General features: G+C 41.4%; 1 protein-coding gene across 1 annotated transcript in view; it reads left to right on the top strand.

Moving 5' to 3' along the window:
• The window catches only part of LMLN (leishmanolysin like peptidase), an 88,779-nt gene that overhangs the window by 53,299 nt on the left and 15,936 nt on the right, over positions 1-19,544 (top strand). The window contains exons 11-15 of the mRNA XM_062209251.1: positions 2,004-2,080; positions 11,612-11,722; positions 14,751-14,883; positions 16,897-17,056; positions 19,030-19,160. Coding sequence (XP_062065235.1) covers positions 2,004-2,080; positions 11,612-11,722; positions 14,751-14,883; positions 16,897-17,056; positions 19,030-19,160 — 612 coding nt within the window. The remainder of the gene's footprint in view (positions 1-2,003; positions 2,081-11,611; positions 11,723-14,750; positions 14,884-16,896; positions 17,057-19,029; positions 19,161-19,544) is intronic.

Genomic DNA, 19,544 nt, shown 5'->3' with positions numbered 1-19,544 from the left:
TCTGGGTCTCCCACACAGGTGCAGGGGCCCAAGGACTTGGGCCATCTTCTACTGCTTTCCCAGGTCATAGCAGAGAGCCGGACAGGAAGTGGAGCAGCCTGGTCTCAAACTGGCACCCATATGGGATGCAGGCGCCTCAGGCCAGGGCTTTAACCCAGTGTGCCACAGTGCCGGCCCCAAACGGTTTTATTTTTTTATTTTTATTTTTTCCATTTTTTGACAGGCAGAGTTAAAACAGTGAGAGAGAGACAGAAAGGTCTTCCTTCTGATGGTTCACCCCCCAAATGGCCGCTGCGGCCGGCGCATCTCGCTGATCCGAAGCCAGGAGCCAGGAGCTTCCTCCTGGTCTCCCATGGGGGTTAGGGCCCAAGCGCTTGGGCCATCCTCCACTGCATTCCCGGGCCACAGCAGAGAGCTGGCCTGGAAGAGGGGCAACTGGGACAGAATCCAGCGCTCCTATCGGGACTATTACCCGGGGTGCCTGCGCCGCAGGCAGAGGATTAGCCTTGTGAGCCGCGATGCTGGCCAAACGGTTTTATTTTTAAAGGATGGTAGTAAAGTACTTGAGATGACTGTCCAATGTTTACTGTAAACATCCAAAGAATAATTAAAATATGAATGGGAAATGCTCCATTAAGAGACAGACAAGCCTTCCCACTGTTGGGTAACCTCCTGGTAATAATTGTATGATATGAATTGAAATATTAAGATGACAGTATATCTTGATTTTATTTTACGTTCTTCATGTAAATTCTTTCGTTCCACGATTGTGTCATACTTGTTTTGCATATTTGTGTATATTCCTGTGAACAAAGTTGAAGGTTATGAAAGCACTATTTCCCTTACTTCAAATTATTTAGTCATCTTTCTCAACTTCCTACTTTACTTTGCCAAGACAGTATATTTTTTTTAACTTTTATTTAATGAATATAATTTTCCAAAGTACAGCTTATGGATTACAATGGCTTTCCCCCCCCATAACTTCCCTCCCACCCGCAACCCTCCCCTTTCCCGCTCCCTCTCCCCTTCCATTCACATCAAGATTTATTTTCAATTCTCTTTATATACAGAAGATCAGTTTAGTATATATTAAGTAAAGATTTCAACAGTTTGCACCCACATAGAAACACAAAGTGAAAAATACTGTTTGAGTACTAGTTATAGCATTAAATCACAATGTACAGCACATTAAGGACAGAGATCCCGCATGAGGAGTAAGTGCACAGTGATTCCTGTTGCAAGACAGTATATTTTTACCATAGTATCTATCCACCTACCTACCTACCTATCTGTTTATCTTCGTTGTCATCACTGAGTTCTTTTTTTTTTTTGACAGGCAGAGTGGACAGTGAGAGAGAGAGAGAAAGGTCTTCCTTTTCCGTTGGTTCACCCTCCAATGGCTGCTGCGACCAGCACACCGCGCTGATCCGATGGCAGGAGCCAGGTGCTTCTCCTGGTCTCCCATGGGGTGCAGGGCCCAAGGACTTGGGCCATCCTCCACTGCACTCCCTGGCCACAGCAGAGAGCTGGCCTGGAAGAGGGGCAACCGGACAGAATCCGGTGCCCTGACCGGGACTAGAACCCGGTGTGCCGGCGCCGCAAGGCGGAGGATTAGCCTAGTGAGCCGCGGCGCCGGCCCCATCACTGAGTTCTAAATGCTGATTGCTTACCATTCCAGGGAAGTGAAATATAATGGAGACGTTTAAGGCAGACAGTAGATTTTACTTTTAGAAGTACTTGGACCATCTTCTGCTGCTTTCCCAGGCACATTACCAGGGAGCTGGAGCAGCGAGGACTCGGAACCGGCACCCATATGGGATGCCAGCACCGCAGGCGGAAGCTTAACCTTCTACACCACTGCCCCGGCACCTGTTGCATCATTTTGCAGAACACTTTGACCTACTCTTGTACTTAAAGCATTCTGAATCTACATCGGAGGAATTACGAGTTATTGGGAGTTGCAGAATACAGTCTTCTAATTCAAATATGTTGGTGATTTTCAGAATGAAGCAATGACTGGTTCTCACACCCAGAACAGAGTCCTCTCTCGAATCACTCTGGCGTTAATGGAGGACACTGGGTAAGATAGCTGTGAGAATGTGATATAAGATGCTTCTTAAAATGAAATGCATATTAAGTTTATAGCTTAAGTAAATGCTGGTTTACATTTACTTAATTACAAAATGTTCTTATTCTTTGAAGTTTGTGTAATTACTTGTCCATTATGTATAAGAGCACCATTCATTCATTCATTCAATGAATGTTTGAGGCTCTGAGGTATAATGATGAATAGAACAAAATCCTAGATCTAAAGAGGTTTATTTTCCAAAGCAGAAGTCATGACCATATAAAGGAAGGACTAAATAATTTTTAAAATTGTAAATGGAATTGATAATATTTGGATCCTGGTTTTTAAACCAGTAGAACCTTCTTACTGAAATGCTATTTTTAAATTAAATTTATTGGAGGACCCCAACATCTCAAACAAATAAAATCATAGCTGCTTCTGTCTTGCTCTCTCCTAACAAATCTGAGGGAACATTTGAAATTGGAATTGAATTTGAAAATTGGTGGTAGAGATGTTATTAAATAAAACAGAAAATAGTTGATGTGTTAATTTTAGGGTATCAAAGAGATGTAAGGAAAGTCATTGCTGACGCTGAGAAAAGTTTGAATAAAAATGAGAAAGACAAAAGTTCTCAGGCCGAGCTGCCTAAATGAGAGTGAAAGATCTAGGCAAGAAAGACTATTACTAACAAAGCTTTGTTCCTGAGAATGCAAGATGGATGGGAGCCAGAGAATTAGCTCAGATGGGAAGGAGGAACCACTGCCCTGTCCATTAACTCAGGAAGAAAGCATGGGAGTGAGTGCCAGGTTGTATTTAGATGGAGGCAAGAAGTTGAACAAGTTCAAAAGTTATGGTCATGTCTCTGTCAATTCAAAGGCAAAACTATCCCTGAGCGAAGGAAGACAGAAGTTAGATATAACTAATTTAAGTACCTCATAAGCTTTTTTTTTTTTTTTTTTTTTGACAGGCAGAGTGGATAGTGAGAGAGAGATAGAAAGGTCTTCCTTTTTGCCGTTGGTTCACCCTCCAATGGCCGCTGCAGCCGGCGCTTCACGCTGATCTGAAGCCAGGAGCCAGGTGCTTCTCCTGGTCTCCCATGCAGGTGCAGGGCCCAAGCACTGCCTTCCCAGGCCATAGCAGAGAGCTGGCCTGGAAGAGGGGCAACCGGGATAGAATCCGTCGCCCCAACCGGGACTAGAACCCAGTGTGCCGGCGCCGCAAGGCGGAGGATTAGCCTGTTAAGCCACGGCGCCGGCCAGTAAGCATTGTTTTATATCAAAGAATCTACAGAGGTTCTCTACTTTCTTAATTTTCCTTTAGCCCAAAAGAAGAACTGTAATGAAAAAATGTAGAGTTCTTTTGCCTGACAAAGAAATTGAGGCACTTTTATACCTTTAGGGCATAGAGATTGGGAGAGACCGAGAAAGAAAAAGATCTTCCATCTGCCAGTTCACTCCCCAAATGGCTGCAATGGCCAGGACTGGATGAGGCTGAAGCCAGGAGCCAGGAGCTTCTTCTGGGTCTCCCATGTGGGTGCAGGGCCAAAGCACTTGGGCCATCTTCCACTGCTTTCCCAGGCACATAAGCAGGAAGCTGGATTGGAAGGGGAGCAGCTGTGCTCATATGGGATGCTGGCTTCACAGGTGGTGGCTTTCCCCACTATGCCACATTGCCAGTGCTAGAGATTAAAGATTATTTTCTACAAGTGGTAACAAATTTTTGAAGTCCATATATGTTCTTTTAAATATTTTATTATGAATTGTACCATTATACACAAAATCCATGTATAGAATATTGTATAATACCCCATATGCCTAGAACCTAGATTCAGTAATAATTAAAATGTTTGATTAATTACTTAATTAGATGTTATGTGCAATATTCTTTTAGGCTTTTATTTTGCAAATTGAAGGCATCAAGTCATGTCAACCCTGTATACTCCAGCATGAGTCCCCAAAAGATACGGACATTTTTTAATGTAACCACATGACTGGTATCAAAATTAATCATAATTTCCTAATAGCTCTTAATACCCAGTTCATAACCATATATCTCCTTTATCGTTGTAACTGGTTTGTTTAAATCAAGATCCAAATGAGATCCTGATTGGTTGTTGCATCACTTAAATTTTTTAATCTAGAGTAGCCCCTGCACACCTCCCCCACCTCTTTTTCCTGTCATTGATTTATTGCAGAACCACATCAATTGTCCTATAGAAGATCCCAAATTCTGGATGTCCTTGCATATTGCTTTGTTCTAAAATTCTCTGTATTTCTTGTAAATATAAATTAGCTCTAGAGCTCAGATTGAAGTGTAGCTGTTTTGTTTGCTGACGAGATTTCTTCATAGGTAAGGTTTCATACAGTGCCTGCTTTCCTCATGACAGAGTTGCTGCAGTTGATCAATGGATGCAGCAGCTTACTGCCTGATACCTCCATTTTTAAGTTCTAAATCAGCTTTTTTTTTTCCTCTTTTTTCCTCTTTTTTTTTTTAATTTTTTTATTTTTGACAGGCAGAGTGGACAGTGAGAGAGAGAGAGAGACAGAGAGAAAGGTCTTCCTTTTGCCGTTGGTTCACCCTCCGATGGCAAGAGCCAGGTGCTTATCCTGGTCTCCCATGGGGTGCAGGGCCCAAACACTTGGGCCATCCTCCACTGCACTCCCTGGCCACAGCAGAGAGCTGGCCTGGAAGAGGGGCAACCGGGACAGGATCGGTGCCCCGACCAGGACTAGAACCCGGTGTGCCGGCGCCGCAAGGCGGAGGATTAGCCTGTTGAGCCACGGCGCCGGCTTTTTTTTTTTTAAATTTTTCTCACCCATTAATGATTACTTCCCAAATCAATTAATTCATTAGGGATTATACAATGGCATTTTTTCCACGATATTTTTCTAATTCTATTCTATTTTCATTAACTGGGTTTTCCCTCTTAAATCAAGGGTATTTTTCTGTTGTCTTTTATTTTTTTTTTAAGATTTATTTAATTATTTAAACAGAAAAGAGATGGAGAGAGAGACAGAGAGATCTTCTACCTACTTGTTCACTCCCCCAAGTGGCCACAATAGTCGGGGCTGGTCCAGGCTGAAGCCAAGAGTCCAGAGCTCCATCTGGTTCTCCCATGTGGGTGGCAGGGTCCCAAATATGGGCCATCTTCTGCTGCTTTTTCAGGTACATTAGCAGGGAGCTGGATCAGAAGCAGAGCAGCTGTGACTTGAACCAGTGCTCTGTTATAGGATGCTGGTGTTAACAGGTGGCAGGTTAGCTTGCTATACTGCAACACAGGCCCCAGCTATTTTTTAACCCTGATACATGGTTTGTAACAGTAAAGATAATATTAATGCTCTCCTTTTAATTACCAATTTCAATAGAAAACTTTCTATTTTAGTTTTTTATTAGCAGATAATAATTGTACATATTTATGGGGTACAGTGTGACATTTCAGCACACGTATACAGCATGTACTGGTCAAATCCAGGTAAATAGCATTTGTATTTCCTTATCCATCCATCCCTCCCTTTCCCTTCCCTTCCCCTTTCCTTTTTTCTCTCTCTCTCTTTTTCTGTTTTTCTCTCTCTCTCTCTGAAGATTTATTTTACTGTTTTTGAAAGGTAGAGTGACAAAGAGGGAGAGCCAGAGAGAAAGGAATCTTCCATCCGCTGGTTCACTCCCCAAATGACTGCAACAGCTGGACCTGGGCCAGGCCAAAGGCAGGAGCCTGAAACTCCATCCAGGTCTCCTACATGGGTGGCAGGGGCCCAAATACCTAAGCCATCCTCCACTGCTTTCCCAGGTACATTAGCAAGGAGCTGGATTAAAAGCAGAGCAGCTGGGACTTGACCCAGTACTTTGATACAGGTTTCTGGCATTGCAGGCTGTGGCTTAACCTGCTGCTTTTTTAATATGAGTTCTACTAAAAATGTATTAATTGAAAGGCAGAGTGGCAGAGAGAGAAATTATCCATATACTGGTTCAGTCCCCAAATGCCCACAACACTCAGGACTAGGCCAGGCTGAAACCAGGAGCCTGGAACTATCCAGGTTTCCATGTGGGTGGGTGTCAGGGGCCCAAGTACTTGAGCCACATTGCCTGCTGCCTTCCAGGATGCGTTGGTAGAAAGCTGGGTTAGAGTGAGCTGGTGGATGGATGACCTTTCTCTCTGTCTCCCTCTCACTGTCTGTGACTCTTATCTCTCAAATAAACAAATAAATAAATAAATAAAATAATTTTTTGAAAATACAGTGACAAAAGTACCAAGAGTATTCAGTGAGAAAAGAATTGGTTTTTTTTGGCCGGCGCCGCGGCTCACTAGGCTAATCCTCCGCCTTGTGGCGCCGGCACACCAGGTTCTAGTCCCGGTCGGGGCACCGATCCTGTCCCGGTTGCCCCTCTTCCAGGCCAGCTCTCTGCTGTGGCCAGGGAGTGCAGTGGAGGATGGCCCAAGTGCTTGGGCCCTGCACCCCATGGGAGACCAGGAGAAGCACCTGGCTCCTGCCATCGGATCAGCGCGGTGCGCCGGCCGCAGCGCGCTACCGCGGCGGCCATTGGAGGGTGAACCAATGGCAAAAAGGAAGTCCTTCCTCTCTGTCTCTCTCTCACTGTCCACTCTGCCTGTCAAAAAAAAAAAAAAAAAAAAGAGAATTTTTTTTTTTTCAACAAAAGGTGCTGTTACATCTGGATACCCACATATAAAAGAATGAACTCTTATGCTATATGATTTGTATAAATTAACTCAGAGTTGATAGGAAACTTAAATATAAGAGTTGAAGCTATAAAATGCTTAGCAGGAAACAGGTATAAATTTTCATGACATTGGATTACGTGGTGATTTTTTGGATAGAACACCCAAAGCTTAAGTACAATTCAAAAAACTGTACTTCATAAAAATTAAAAACATTTACTTCAGATAACACTATCAAGAAAATGAGATGGACGGACATTTAGCATAGCAGCTGAAGTTGCCACTTGGAATGCCTGCATCCCGTATCGGAGCACCTGTTTCAAGTCCTGGCTACTCTCTTTCTGATCCAACTTCCTGCTTTTGTGCATCCTAGGAGGCAGTAGATAATGGCTCAAGTGCTTGGGCTCTGCCACTCACATGGAAGACCCAGATGTCAGCCTGGTGCAGCCAGTGAACCAATGGATGGAAGACCTTTCTGTCTTTTAGTCTCTCTGCTTCTCAAATAAAATGAAGGAGTAGGGATGGGGGGGGGGGGGGCGGGAAGACAACTTACAGAATGGAAGAAAATATTAAGTAAGAGTCTAATACTCAAAATATAGGTTTTTATTTTTTAAAATTTATTTGAAAGGCAGAGAGACAAAGAGAAATCTCCTGTTTTTTGGTTCACGTCTCAAATGCCAGGGCTGGGCCAGGGCAAAGCTAGCTAAGAACTCACTCTAGGTCTTTCATGTGGGTGGCAGGGACCCATTACTTGAGCCATCACCTGCTGCCAGAATGGGATGTGGGCATCTCAAGCACTGGCTTAACTACTATGACAAACTCCCACCCCAGAATATTTTTAACAACCCTTACAACTCAATAATAGAAAAGCAACCCAGTTTACAAATGGGTGAAGCACTGTTATAGATATTTCTTCAAAGAGCATATGTAGGAAGAAAATAAGCATATGAAAAGGTGCTCAATATTGTATCATTAGGGAATAAGAGATTGTACTGAATAATGAGATTGTACTGAACACCTAGTAGAATGGTAAAAATCCCAAACACTGTCAACACCAAATGCTGGCAAAGATATAAGGAACAGAAACTCTCATTCGCTGTTGGTGGGATCACAAAGTGATCAAAACAGTCACTTTTGGAAGTTTGGCAATTTCTTACAAAATTGAACATTCTCCCACTGTGCAATCCAGTGTCAAGCTCCTTGGCATAACCCAGATAATTTAAGAACCTAGGTCTGCATTAAAGCCTGCATGTAGATACTTTTAGCAGCTCTACTCATAGCTGTCAAAACAAGGAAGGAGCCAAGATGTCCTTGAGTAGGTGAATAGATAAATAAACCATTGTACAGCCACAGAATGGAATATTATTCAGTGATAAGAAGAAATGAGCTCTCAAAGCCATTAAAGACATGGTGGAACTTTAAATGCACTTCACTAGGTGGAAGAAGCTGGTCTGAAAAGGCTACATCTGACGGTCCTCAAAAAGTTTGTGGAAAATGTATATTATGACAAAGCTGCATGGATTTTTGTGTGGAAACTTATCTTTTAATTCTGTTTTTGAAAAGTACTTTCCTTCTGTGTGATCCCACTGTATGCCATCCTAGGAAAGGCAAAACTAGAGACAGTGATCAGAGGATGTCAGGGGTTAGCAGGGGAAGGAGGGATGAATGGGCAGAGCACTGAGGACTTCTGGGGAGTGAAACTATTCTGTGTGATACTGTAGTGGTGGATCCATGTCTTTACATGCTTGTCAAAGCCTACGGAATGTCCAGCAACAGGAGTGAACCACGTCAACTGTGAACTTTGGGTGATGACGGTGTATCAATACAGGTCCCGTGATTTTAACAAACTTACTGCTCTGGTGAGAGATGTTGGTAATGGAGGAGCCTGTGAATCTGTGGGAGTAGAAAGTACTTGGGAAGTCTCTCTAACTTGTGCTCTATTTTTCTGTGAATCTAAAACATCTCTTAAAAAATGAAAAAAAAAAAAAAGAAGTAAAATAGAAATGAACTCCTAAAATATATTACAGTGTGTAAGAACCTTGAACATATCTCAGGTGGAAGAAGCCAGATACAAAAAGCCATATTCCATGTCTCTGGAATGTTCAGAATAGGCAAGTCCATAGAGATAGAAGGTATATTAGTGTTTGCCAAGGGCTGGGGATGGGGGTGGGTACGTGGTTTTGTTTGGGGTGATGAACATGTTCTGGAATTAGGTGGTGGTAATAGTTGTACAACCTTGCGAATATGCTAAAAGGCATTGTGCATGTTATAAAGGTGACTTTGATGGTATGTGAATTAAATCTCAATGTTTGGTGAATAAAGGGTTAATATTGTGGTATGTGGATTATATCTCAGGATTTTGGTAAAGTATAACGGCACTGAATCCAGAAACCTTATATTCAGATCGCAGTATTGCCACTTACTAGCTTGTGTCATTGACTCAGTTCCTTTATCTGTAAGACAGTGATGAAAGTAAAACCTCATCAACTTCATGAGACTTAAATGAGTTGGCATACTTACAGTCCTAGTACAGTGCTTGTCTCATTGTAATTACTGCTAAGTATTAGCATTGTATAAAAAACTGAACCAAAGTCTCATGAAACAACTTTACCTTTACTACCTATAATGCAGTTCTTTTTTCTATTGTGTTAGTTTTTTTTTTAAGATTTATTTATTTAGAGAGAGTTACTGAGAGACAGGGAGAGATTTTTCCAACTGCTGGTTCACTTCCCAGATGGCCACAACGGCCAGAGCTGGGCCAGGAACTTCATTTGGTCTTCCACATTGGAGCAGGGGCCCAAGTACTTGGGCCATCTTCTACTGCGTTTCCAGGCCATTGTCAGGGAGGTGGATCGGAAGTGGGGCAGCTGGGACATGAACTGGGATGCGTATGGGATGCAAGCGTCACAAGCCGTAGCTTTACCCACTATGCCACAGTGCCAGCCCCTCTATTATATTAATTTTAAGAGCGAAAAAGAAATGTTCCCCAAGAGCCACAAATTGATTACATAAATCACTATGCTACTAAGAAATCCTATGTTTCTGCTGCCTCAGAAAATGGATGCAGATCCTCTGGGTTTAGCTTAAAGTTGCTTCCTCAGAAAAACCTTCCTGATTCCTCGGACTAACTGAGGTGCCCCCATGAATATGCTCCTCTTAGCTCCTTTTACTTCTCCTCTTTGTAAGTACTCATCACAACTAAAGTGCCTTTTTAAAATATCTTTCTTCCCCTTTAGATTATGATCTTCATGAGATCAGGAGCTGGGGGCTGTTTGATTCTGTAGCCTTATCATTTAGCAAAGTGTCTAGTGTGTAATGAGTGCTCACTACTGCGTAGCGCGGGAGGAGCTGCACTGAGGTTTTCAAGAAGCTCTCACCCTGTGGAGGTGATGGAGTGGCCACGCTGGTACTGCACTCTGCACTCACCCACAAATACTAGATGTGGCCGTTTCCAAGGGTAGCCAGTAACTTGATGTTTTATCCACTGGGCAGAGGACTTCCTAACGCAGGCACTGTTAAGTAGTTGCTGGTGTGGTGGGGGCGCCTGTTACCGTTTGACCGGCTTGTCCTTGCTGTGATGAATGACTTCGCTAGTAACTCCCATGGTAGCTGCAGACTGGCAGGCATTCTACTACTGGAGTAAACAGTACGGTGGTTCATTTCCGAATTTATTCTCTGAGAGAATTCTCTTCTTTGAAAGAGGAGAAAGTTTAGAAGTGCTGTCTCGCATATTCCTACTCTTGTTTGATTTTTGTGGGAAAAGTGCTAGTGTTGGAGGAATGGTTCTTAGATCCCCAGCCTTTGCACTTACGTTTTTGCTTATTGTTTTGGTAATACTAAAGGGATAAGATATAATAGAGACAGATAAGAAAATATTTTGCATCATTTTATAACCTTTGCAAATTAATTTTGTCCCTAAGAATAAAGAAAAACTAATAAAAATAAGCACACTGACTGGTTAAATTTAGGGAATGAAATCTTTCCTTTTCTCTGAAATTCAAACATTTAAAAAATACTGGAAGTGATATTCATTTGTCTTGTTAATAACGTGTAATGCTAAGCTTGTAGTGATGGAATGTCACAAATTCAAGGCCAGAAAAGCAAGAAACTAGGGCCAACTGTATCAGTAAATAAAGGCTGATAGCCAACTAGAAATTCCCATATTTCTTCCTCAGGGTATTCTCTTCTCTTTCTCTCATTCTCTTTCTGTTTCCTTGATCCTCATTCCCTTTATCTGTATCTTAACATCTTCTATGACTTCTGTCATCTTTGAAAATTGCAATGGGCTGGCGCCGTGGCTCAACAGGCTAATCCTCTGCCTGCGGCACTGGCACCCCAGGTTCTAGTCCCGGTCGGGGCACCGGATTCTGTGCCGGGTGCTCCTCTTCCAGTCCAGCTCTCTGCTGTGGCCGGGGACTGCAGTGGAGGATGGCCCAGGTCCTTGGGCCCTGCACCCGCATGGAAGACCAGGAGGAAGCACCCAGCTTTTGGCTTCGGATTGGCGCAGCACGCCGGCTGCAGCGTGCCAGCTGCAGTGGCCATTTGGGGGGTGAACCAATGGAAGGAAGACCTTTCTTTCTGTCTCTCTCTCTCACTGTCTAACTCTGCCTGTCAAAGAAAAAGAAAAAAGAAAATTACAATGGACGTATGTTTTGTTTTCCAAATACAGAAGTACCTTCCCCATAAGGCCAGTTCCCTGTCCCTTCTGCAGTGACCTGGTGCAGCCAGGACTCTGTGAAAGCCCCCTAATGGCAATGGCCTCTCTCATCCTTATTACAGCCTTAATAATAATAGGTGCTCATTGTCATTTGTAAGTGGTATAGTTTTTAAAGTGACAGTGATTAAAAACGCTTTGTTTATTTCCACAGCTGGTATACAGCGAATTACAGCATGGCTGAGAAGTTAGACTGGGGCCGAGGAAAGGGCTGTGACTTTGTTAAGAAGAGCTGTAAATTCTGGATTGATCGGCAGAGACAAGAGTAAGAAATGCTTCTCCTCATAATGTCTTTGATCACACAGTTGGTTTCTGATGTCATTCTTTATCCTAAACCTAAAATGTCAACTGTTTTCAAAATGTAGCCAGGAGCAATTTAATTTCTAAATGTGCAGAAGACCATCTGCAAGTGGTTGGTAATGATATCATAATAAGTAGCTGCAGTATTGTATTTAGACATATACTAAAAATAGCCACAAGGAGGGGCCCAGAGCCATGGACATTTCTGTTTAGTTTATAATTCATAAATATGCATCTTTTGCATACTCTGTCATCCTTACTTATTTTTTGCACATGTGAATTCAATATTTTTAAAAAGGTACTTTTAAAAATGTATTAATTTGAGAGAAAGCAGAGGGAATGAAAGGTAGAGTGCTCCCCTCCTCTGGTTCATTCCCCAAATGCTCAGAACAGCTAGGGCTGGAGCCAGGAGCCACAACACTGGCCCCAGTCACTAATTTTTCTTTTTTTTATTTGTTCATTTAGCCAAAACTCATTTTTTTTAAAAAATCGAAGTAAGTATAATGTACTCTTTTGTGTTAGAGAATAAAGGAAATGAGATTCCAGGTAGTAAGAATGTGACTAATGGGCGATCCTGATGAAGTTCCTGGCTCCTGGCCCAGCCCCGCCCTGACCACTGAGGTTATCTGGGGAGTAAACCAGCAGATCGAAGATCTCTGTGTCTCTTCCTCTTGCTCTAACTCTGAATTTCAAATGAATTTAATTTCTTAAAGAATCTGACTGGGGGTGGGTACTGTCGCGTTGTAGGCCAAGTTTCCCCCTGGGGCACCGGCATGGGTGAAGGTTCAAGTCCTGGCTGTTCCACTTCTCATCCAACTCTCTGCTAATGCACCTGGGAAAGCATCAGGTGATGGTCCAAGTGCTTGGCCCCTGCAGACAAGTGGGAGACCCTGAGGAAGCTCCTGGCTCCTGGCTTCAGATAGGCTTAGCTCCTGCCATTGTGGCCATTTGGGGAGTGAACCAGCTAGTGAAAGATCTCTCTGTCTCTACCTTTCTCTGTAACACTTTCAAATAAATAAAATAAATCTTTAAATAAAAAGAATTTGACTGAAAATTACTGGTCATATTCATTAGAAACTTTATCATAGGGAAATTATAAAACTGCCTATTTGGGCCGGTGCCGCGGCTCACTAGGCTAATCCTACGCCTGTGGCGCCGGCAGCCCTGGTTCTAGTCCCGGTTGGGGCGCCAGATTCTGTCCCGGTTGCCCCCCTTCCAGGCCAGCTCTCTGCTGTGGCCTGGGAAGGCAGTGGAGGATGGCCCAGGTGCTTGGGCCCTGCACCCGCGTGGGAGACCAGGAGGAAACACTTGGCTCCTGGCTCCTGGGCTCCCGGCTTCGGATCAGCACAGCACACTGGCCATAGTGGCCATTTGGGAGGTGAACCAACGGAAAAGGAAGACCTTTCTCTCAGTCTCTCTCTCTCACGGCCTAACTCTGCCTATCAAAAACAAAACAAAACAAAACAAAACAAAACAACAAAAACACAAAAACTGCCTTATTTGAAGATTTTGTAAAAATGATCTGTACAGTGGAAGTGCTGGGCCGAGTGCTTTGCTGTTGGATCTTAGGAAAGTTAATACCTCGTGAGTGGCTGGTTCTGGTGTTTGAGCCAAAGCTGTGTGGTGCTTTCAACATCTCTGCTTTTCTTTTTTTTCTTTTTTCTTTTTTCTTTTGACAGGCAGAGTTAGACAGTGAGAGAGAGACAGAGAGAAAGGTCTTGCTTCCGTTGGTTCACCCCCCAAATGGCTGCTATGGCCACTGCGCTGCGCTGATCCGAAGCTAGGAGCCAGGTGCTTCTCCTGGTCTCCCATGCAGGTGCAGGGCCCAAGGAGTTGGACCATCCTCCACTGCACTCCCGGGCCATAGCAGAGAGCTGGACTGGAAGAGGAGCAACCGGGACAGAATCCGGAACCCCAACCAGGACTAGAACCCGAGGTGCCAGCGCCGCAGGCGGAGGGTTAGCCTAGTGAGCCGCAGCACTGGCCTCAACATCTCTGCTTTTCTATGACACTGTACTGCTTCAGGTGCACTGAATGAAGCCTAGCGTGGATATTTTACATGCTTTGTCTTCAAAAGCTGTGATTCCCTAAAATTGTTTTTATGGATGTATTATGTTAATTTGAATGAAATATATATCAGTTTTCCTTAAAATAAGAAATCAAAATAGGCTTTTTCTCTTTAACAAATGTGTGAAAAGAGGAAAAACATGAGTGATCGTGTAGCAGTTTTACAGAGCAGTCTTTATAGGGTGCTGTTGTTTAGGAATACTGAGATTTTGTCTGTTAACATCACTGTTATGACATTAATATAAATTTTATATTATAACATCAGTTTGATGACTGATCAGAGTTACAAGTTTGGAGATTATTTTTATAGGATAATGCAACAGATTCTGATATCTTTCAAGAATTTACAATAACTCCTTTTTTTCAAATTATATTTACAAGATTAAACAGAGAACAAAACAGTTGGGAATGTTCACAAAGTATTCATTTTGCACAGGAAAACAAGGTTGTCTTGTGAATTTTTTGTAATTTAACAAATTGTCAAATAAGATTCCTTAAGTTAGATTTTGACATAGGAAACATTTTGTTCTTTATAGCTATGGGACAGAGAGGACACCATCTCCATCTGTTCCTGAGACTCTTATTTGTTAATTATGAAGATTTGATTTTTAGGCCAGTATAAGGAATTTTATTTGTTGGATTAAAAATACAAAGTAGGTCTGCAGAACTGAATTTTACTGATAAAAATGGAGAATAAGATAAATAGGATTTTACTTAATAACCATGAAATAATGGTACAATGCACCAAGTAATACCCTTCCATATCCATGTTAATCATTACCTTTTACTCTGAAAAATCGCATAACCTGAATCAGCAATTAGTTATAAACCATTAAAATGTTTAGATTATAATCAAGAGACAAGCTCTATGATAGACTTATACTTTTTTTTGACATTGATACCATGATGCTTATCTTTGTGCACAGGAGACAGACGCTGAGCCCCTACTGTGACACACTCAGAAGTAATCCGTTGCAGTTAACTTGCAGACAGGACCTGAGAGCAGTTGCTGTGTGTAATTTGCAAAAGTTTCCTAAACCTTTACCACAAGAGTACCAGGTAACACTTGTTTGGGGCATAATTTTAGAAATCAACTTGCTAAAAAGTAGTCTCTATTTTGAATTAGAAGAATTAATTCTCTAAAATTTTTCATTATATAAGGTACCTTGTGTTTTTTATGCTAGAAAAAAACTGAAGGGCCGGTGCTGTGGTGTAGCAGGTAAAGTCACCACTTGCAATGCCTGCATCCCATGTAGGCGCTGGAGTCCTGGCTGCTCCACTTCCGACCCACTCCCTGCTGGGATCCCTGCATGAGATCTAAAAGGCTAAGGAAATAGTCTCATGGGTCCAGAATGAATATCTAATTTGACCTTTAGCTTTTTTTTTTTTTAATTTATTCAAAAGGCAGAGTGACAGAGAATCTTCCATCTGCTGGTTTCTTGTTACCATGGCTGTTTCTAAATGCCTCATATTCACCAGCCATCCACAAAGAAATTTTTAGTAAGAAACATGTCTCAGAAGCTAACTTAAAATGGTAGCCGCTAAATTTTGAGCTTCCTACATATATTTGTTTTGTTTTAAAGATTTATTCTTGCCAGTGCTGGGGCACAACAGGTTAAAGCCCTGGCCTGCAGCATTGGGCTGGTTCAAGTCCTGGCTGCTCCGCTTCTGATCCAGCTCATTGCTATGGCCTGGGAAAGCAGTAGAAGGTGACCCAAGTCCTTGGGCCCCTGCATCCATTTGGGAGACCTGGAGGAAGCTCCTGGCTCCTGGCTTCGGATCAGCCTAGCTCCAGCCCTTGTGCCCATTTGGGTAGTGAACCGCCGTTGGAAGACCTCTCTCTCTGGCTCTACATCTCTTACTAACTCTGTCTTTCAAATAAATAAAATAAATCTTTAAAAAAAAAAATACTTAATTCTTTTACGTGAAAGAATTAGAGCAAGGGAGAAACACAGAGAGAGAGATCTTCCATTTACTGATTCATTTCCCAGATGGCTGCAACGGTCTGGACCAGGCTAAAGCCAGGAATCAAGAGCTTCTTCTGGGTCTTCCCCATGGGTACAGGGGCCCAAACACTTGGGCCATCTTCTGCTACTTTCCCAGGCCATTAACAGGGAGCTGGATCTGAAGTGGAGCAGCTGGGACATGAACCGACTGGCACCCATCTGGGATGCTGGTGTTGTAGGTGGTGGTTTTACCCACAATGCCACGCCAGCACCCCTACATATATTTATGACCCTGCTGAGGCAATGGTATTTCTAGACATAGTAATATAACTCAGCAAGTTTATGCAAATGTGAAATCTTTAAAGTTTATCTAATACCTTGCTCCTTTAGTATTCAAAATATCTCATTTGTTTTCTCAATTTTGTCAAAACAACTCTTCAATTAAATCTCCTAAAAACACTTTTATATTTTAAATATCTTAACCTCATATATATTAGTTTTGTTTTATCAGCTGTTAAACCCTATTGTTTTGTTCAGTGTAATTTCTATTTCATCTTCTTTTTTTTTTTTTTTCAGAAACAATGAGTTTTTTAAAAGATTTATTTGTTTATTTGAAAGGCAGAGTTATACAAATAGAGGGAAAGACAGAGAGAGAGCTTTTCATCCAATGGTTCACTCAAATAGCAATAATGGCCAAGGCGGGTCAGGCTGAAGTTAGGAGCCTGGAATTCTATTCTAGTCTCCCATGTGGGTGCAAGGGCCCAAGCACTTAGGCCAGCTTCTGCTGCTTTCCCAGGCATGTTAAGGAGCTGGATAGGAGGTGGGACTCGATGGGATGCTGGCATTGCAGACAGCAGCATAACCTGCTGCACCACAACCCCTATTTCTTCCTTTTAAAACATTAACCAAACTTGCCATCCAAATAAATAATTCAGACTAATTTGGTGACTTCTAATACTTTAACAACCTCAAAATACCCCTCATGTGATTTTTACTGCATTTTTTATGTTGGGCTGTTTATGAAGTATATCAGTGTCTTGCGTTACATAGAATTAGAGCATTGCTATACATTGACTTTGTAAAGACTGCTTCTTTCTCTCCTGTCTTCCCAATCGTTTCTTTGCAGTACTTCGATGAACTCAGTGGAATTCCTGCAGAAGAGCTGCCTTATTACGGTGGTTCAGTAGAAATTGCTGACTACTGTCCTTTCAGTCAGGAATTCAGTTGGCATTTAAGTGGTGAATATCAGCGCAGCTCAGACTGTAGAATTTTGGAAAATCAACCAGGTTAGTAGTCTAGTGAAATGCATATCATATACATATTAATATTATATATCAGCAATATGAAATGGTGGGTATATTTATGCTCTGTTTCCACTGCTATCCATTTATAAGAAGTGACTTAATTTCCCTCTGTTTCCTCATTTGTACAATGTGGATAATAGTAGCTATCTCATAGATTTGTTATAAAAATTAAATGAATTAATACGCTAAGTGCTTCAGACTCTTCTGACACATACCAGAGATTGTTCGCTGTTAGGTCCATACACACATGCTTTCACACGCCTCAGCTTTGGTTGTACCTTACATCTGAATAGCCCTATCCACTTGAAGAGTTTTTTTCATTTTTATCATTTCATTTTATTCTTCTAAAAACCTTGTAAGATACATAGACAAAATACTGCATTTCACAGGTGAGTAAGCAGACACTAAGTGGAATAGTTAATTCCTGTCAGTGCAAGATACTCAGTATAGCATGGCTTTTAAAATTTTTATTAAAACATCTCGTATAACTTTTTGTTCCTCTTTGAGGATGCACATTTTATATAATTTAGAAGTAACATGTTGTTTTTCAGAAATCAGAATAATACTATTGTCCCATGACTAGACACATTGCTATATTATTGATTTCCTTTTAATACATATAAGTGAACAGGCCATCAAAGGAGGAAAGAGTATGGCAGTTGGGTATTCTGTGATTAACTATCTTTGTAATCAGAAATATTCTCAAATCTGATATGCTAATGAAGAACAGCAATTAGTTTTTCTCTCTGTGGCCATCAATATTTTTAACCTAGTATTTTCTTTTGCCTTATTCCATACTTGGTTGTAAGTAAGTGATTTACATTTAAATTTCTATGATACTTTTACCTTTCAAACCTAGCAGATTTAACTGGATTTGTGTAGTAACTTTTTCCCCATCACCCTTTTATTTAATAAATGGCCTAAAGACTTGCTCAGCTGTTCCATATTAAAGTAAAAGAAATGTATAGATTTGTCGCTTAGGGACTTGCTAAAGACGTAATATCACATTTTATTGCTTTAGAACTATGGTCAACGTATGTTGTGTTTTAATAAAGAATAAGACATAAGTACCTCAGGCTTTGTGAGTTCAGTCTCTGTAGCCTCTACTGAGCTTTGCTGTTAGAGTGTGAATGCCCTTATAGACTATACATAAATGAATGAGTGGGTCAGCATTTGGCTGAACTCTTTTAGATGCTGGTCACAATGTTTTTTGAAGACTTTGAAACTCATAAGTAAAAGAAATAGAGTCTGTTTTATTCTGTTTTACATTTTCAAATTTAGCTTATCCAGTTAAGATTTTTCAAAACAAAAAATATTTACAATATTTCAAAATTGAGCTCTCTACTTTCACAAAATAAAACCTGTAGAGAGTGTGACAAGAACAAATGATTGCTAGGGTTTAAGAGTTTGATCCTTTTGACAGTAGGTGTTCAGAGGTCCATAGTCCGCCCCATGCCTCTGCAGGTTTGTGCGGTATCTGAGACTACCTCAGCCTGTTATTTGTGGACTTCCAGGAGGTGGCCCAAGTTGAAGACACCAGAAAGTTTTACAAAAATTGGGATATCTCAAAAAAAAAAAAAAAAACTGTCATTATATGAATCATTTGGCCCCATCCTGTTTTGGGTCTCTTGGAGGTGACTTCTGATTAGGCCACCAATGAATCAGATTCCTGTCTTGGTGTCCAGTCATCTACTGATTCTTAGGACCAATTGCTCTGATACTGTGGGCTAGTTTTATTCCCTTGTTTCTCTGATAATAATTTTCTCCCACTCATCCTTCATTGAGAACTCAGTTTGAGACTGAGTTCTACTTACCTTAATTTTTAAAATTTAATATTCCCGTTAAACATATTTGATTGGAAAAGCAACTTTTAATCAATAAAATGAAACGTTTCAATTTCTTGTCCTTTAAACCAAAAATCCATTTATTGAGGGAACTTTTCTGGTTTGCTTCAGAAATTTTTAAAAATTATGGTGCTGAAAAGTATGGACCTCATTCAGTCTGTCTAATTCAAAAGTCAGCATTTGTCATGGAAAAGTGTGAGAGGAAGCTGAGCTACCCAGACTGGGGGAGTGGATGCTACCAGGTAAAGTTATCTTTATTGATCATCATGCCAAATATTACATAGTTCTACCTCATCAAATGTTTTCTCTGTGTTAAAATATATTTTTATATAGTTAACCAATCAAGATTTTAACTTATTTATTTGTGTATTAGTTTGGATGCTTGTATTTTGTGAAAATATTATCCTCTCTTTGAGAAAGATTGCTTTCCTTCTTTTGCTTAAAACACATTGATTTGCTACGTATCAGTATGTTTTATAATAATTTCCCTTCTGGGAATCCGTTCTAACAAAGTACCATGTACTAGATGGCTTGTAAACAACAGAAATTGATTCCTTACAGTTAGGGAGGCTGAAAAGGCCAAGAGCAAGATGCCAGCACATTCTCTGGTGACCATCACCTTCCTG

Source organism: Lepus europaeus, chromosome 2, assembly GCF_033115175.1.
Source record: "Lepus europaeus isolate LE1 chromosome 2, mLepTim1.pri, whole genome shotgun sequence".
NCBI lineage: Eukaryota > Metazoa > Chordata > Mammalia > Lagomorpha > Leporidae > Lepus > Lepus europaeus.
Note: the sequence above shows the minus strand (reverse complement) of the source record. Positions and strands in the feature narration are given on the sequence as shown.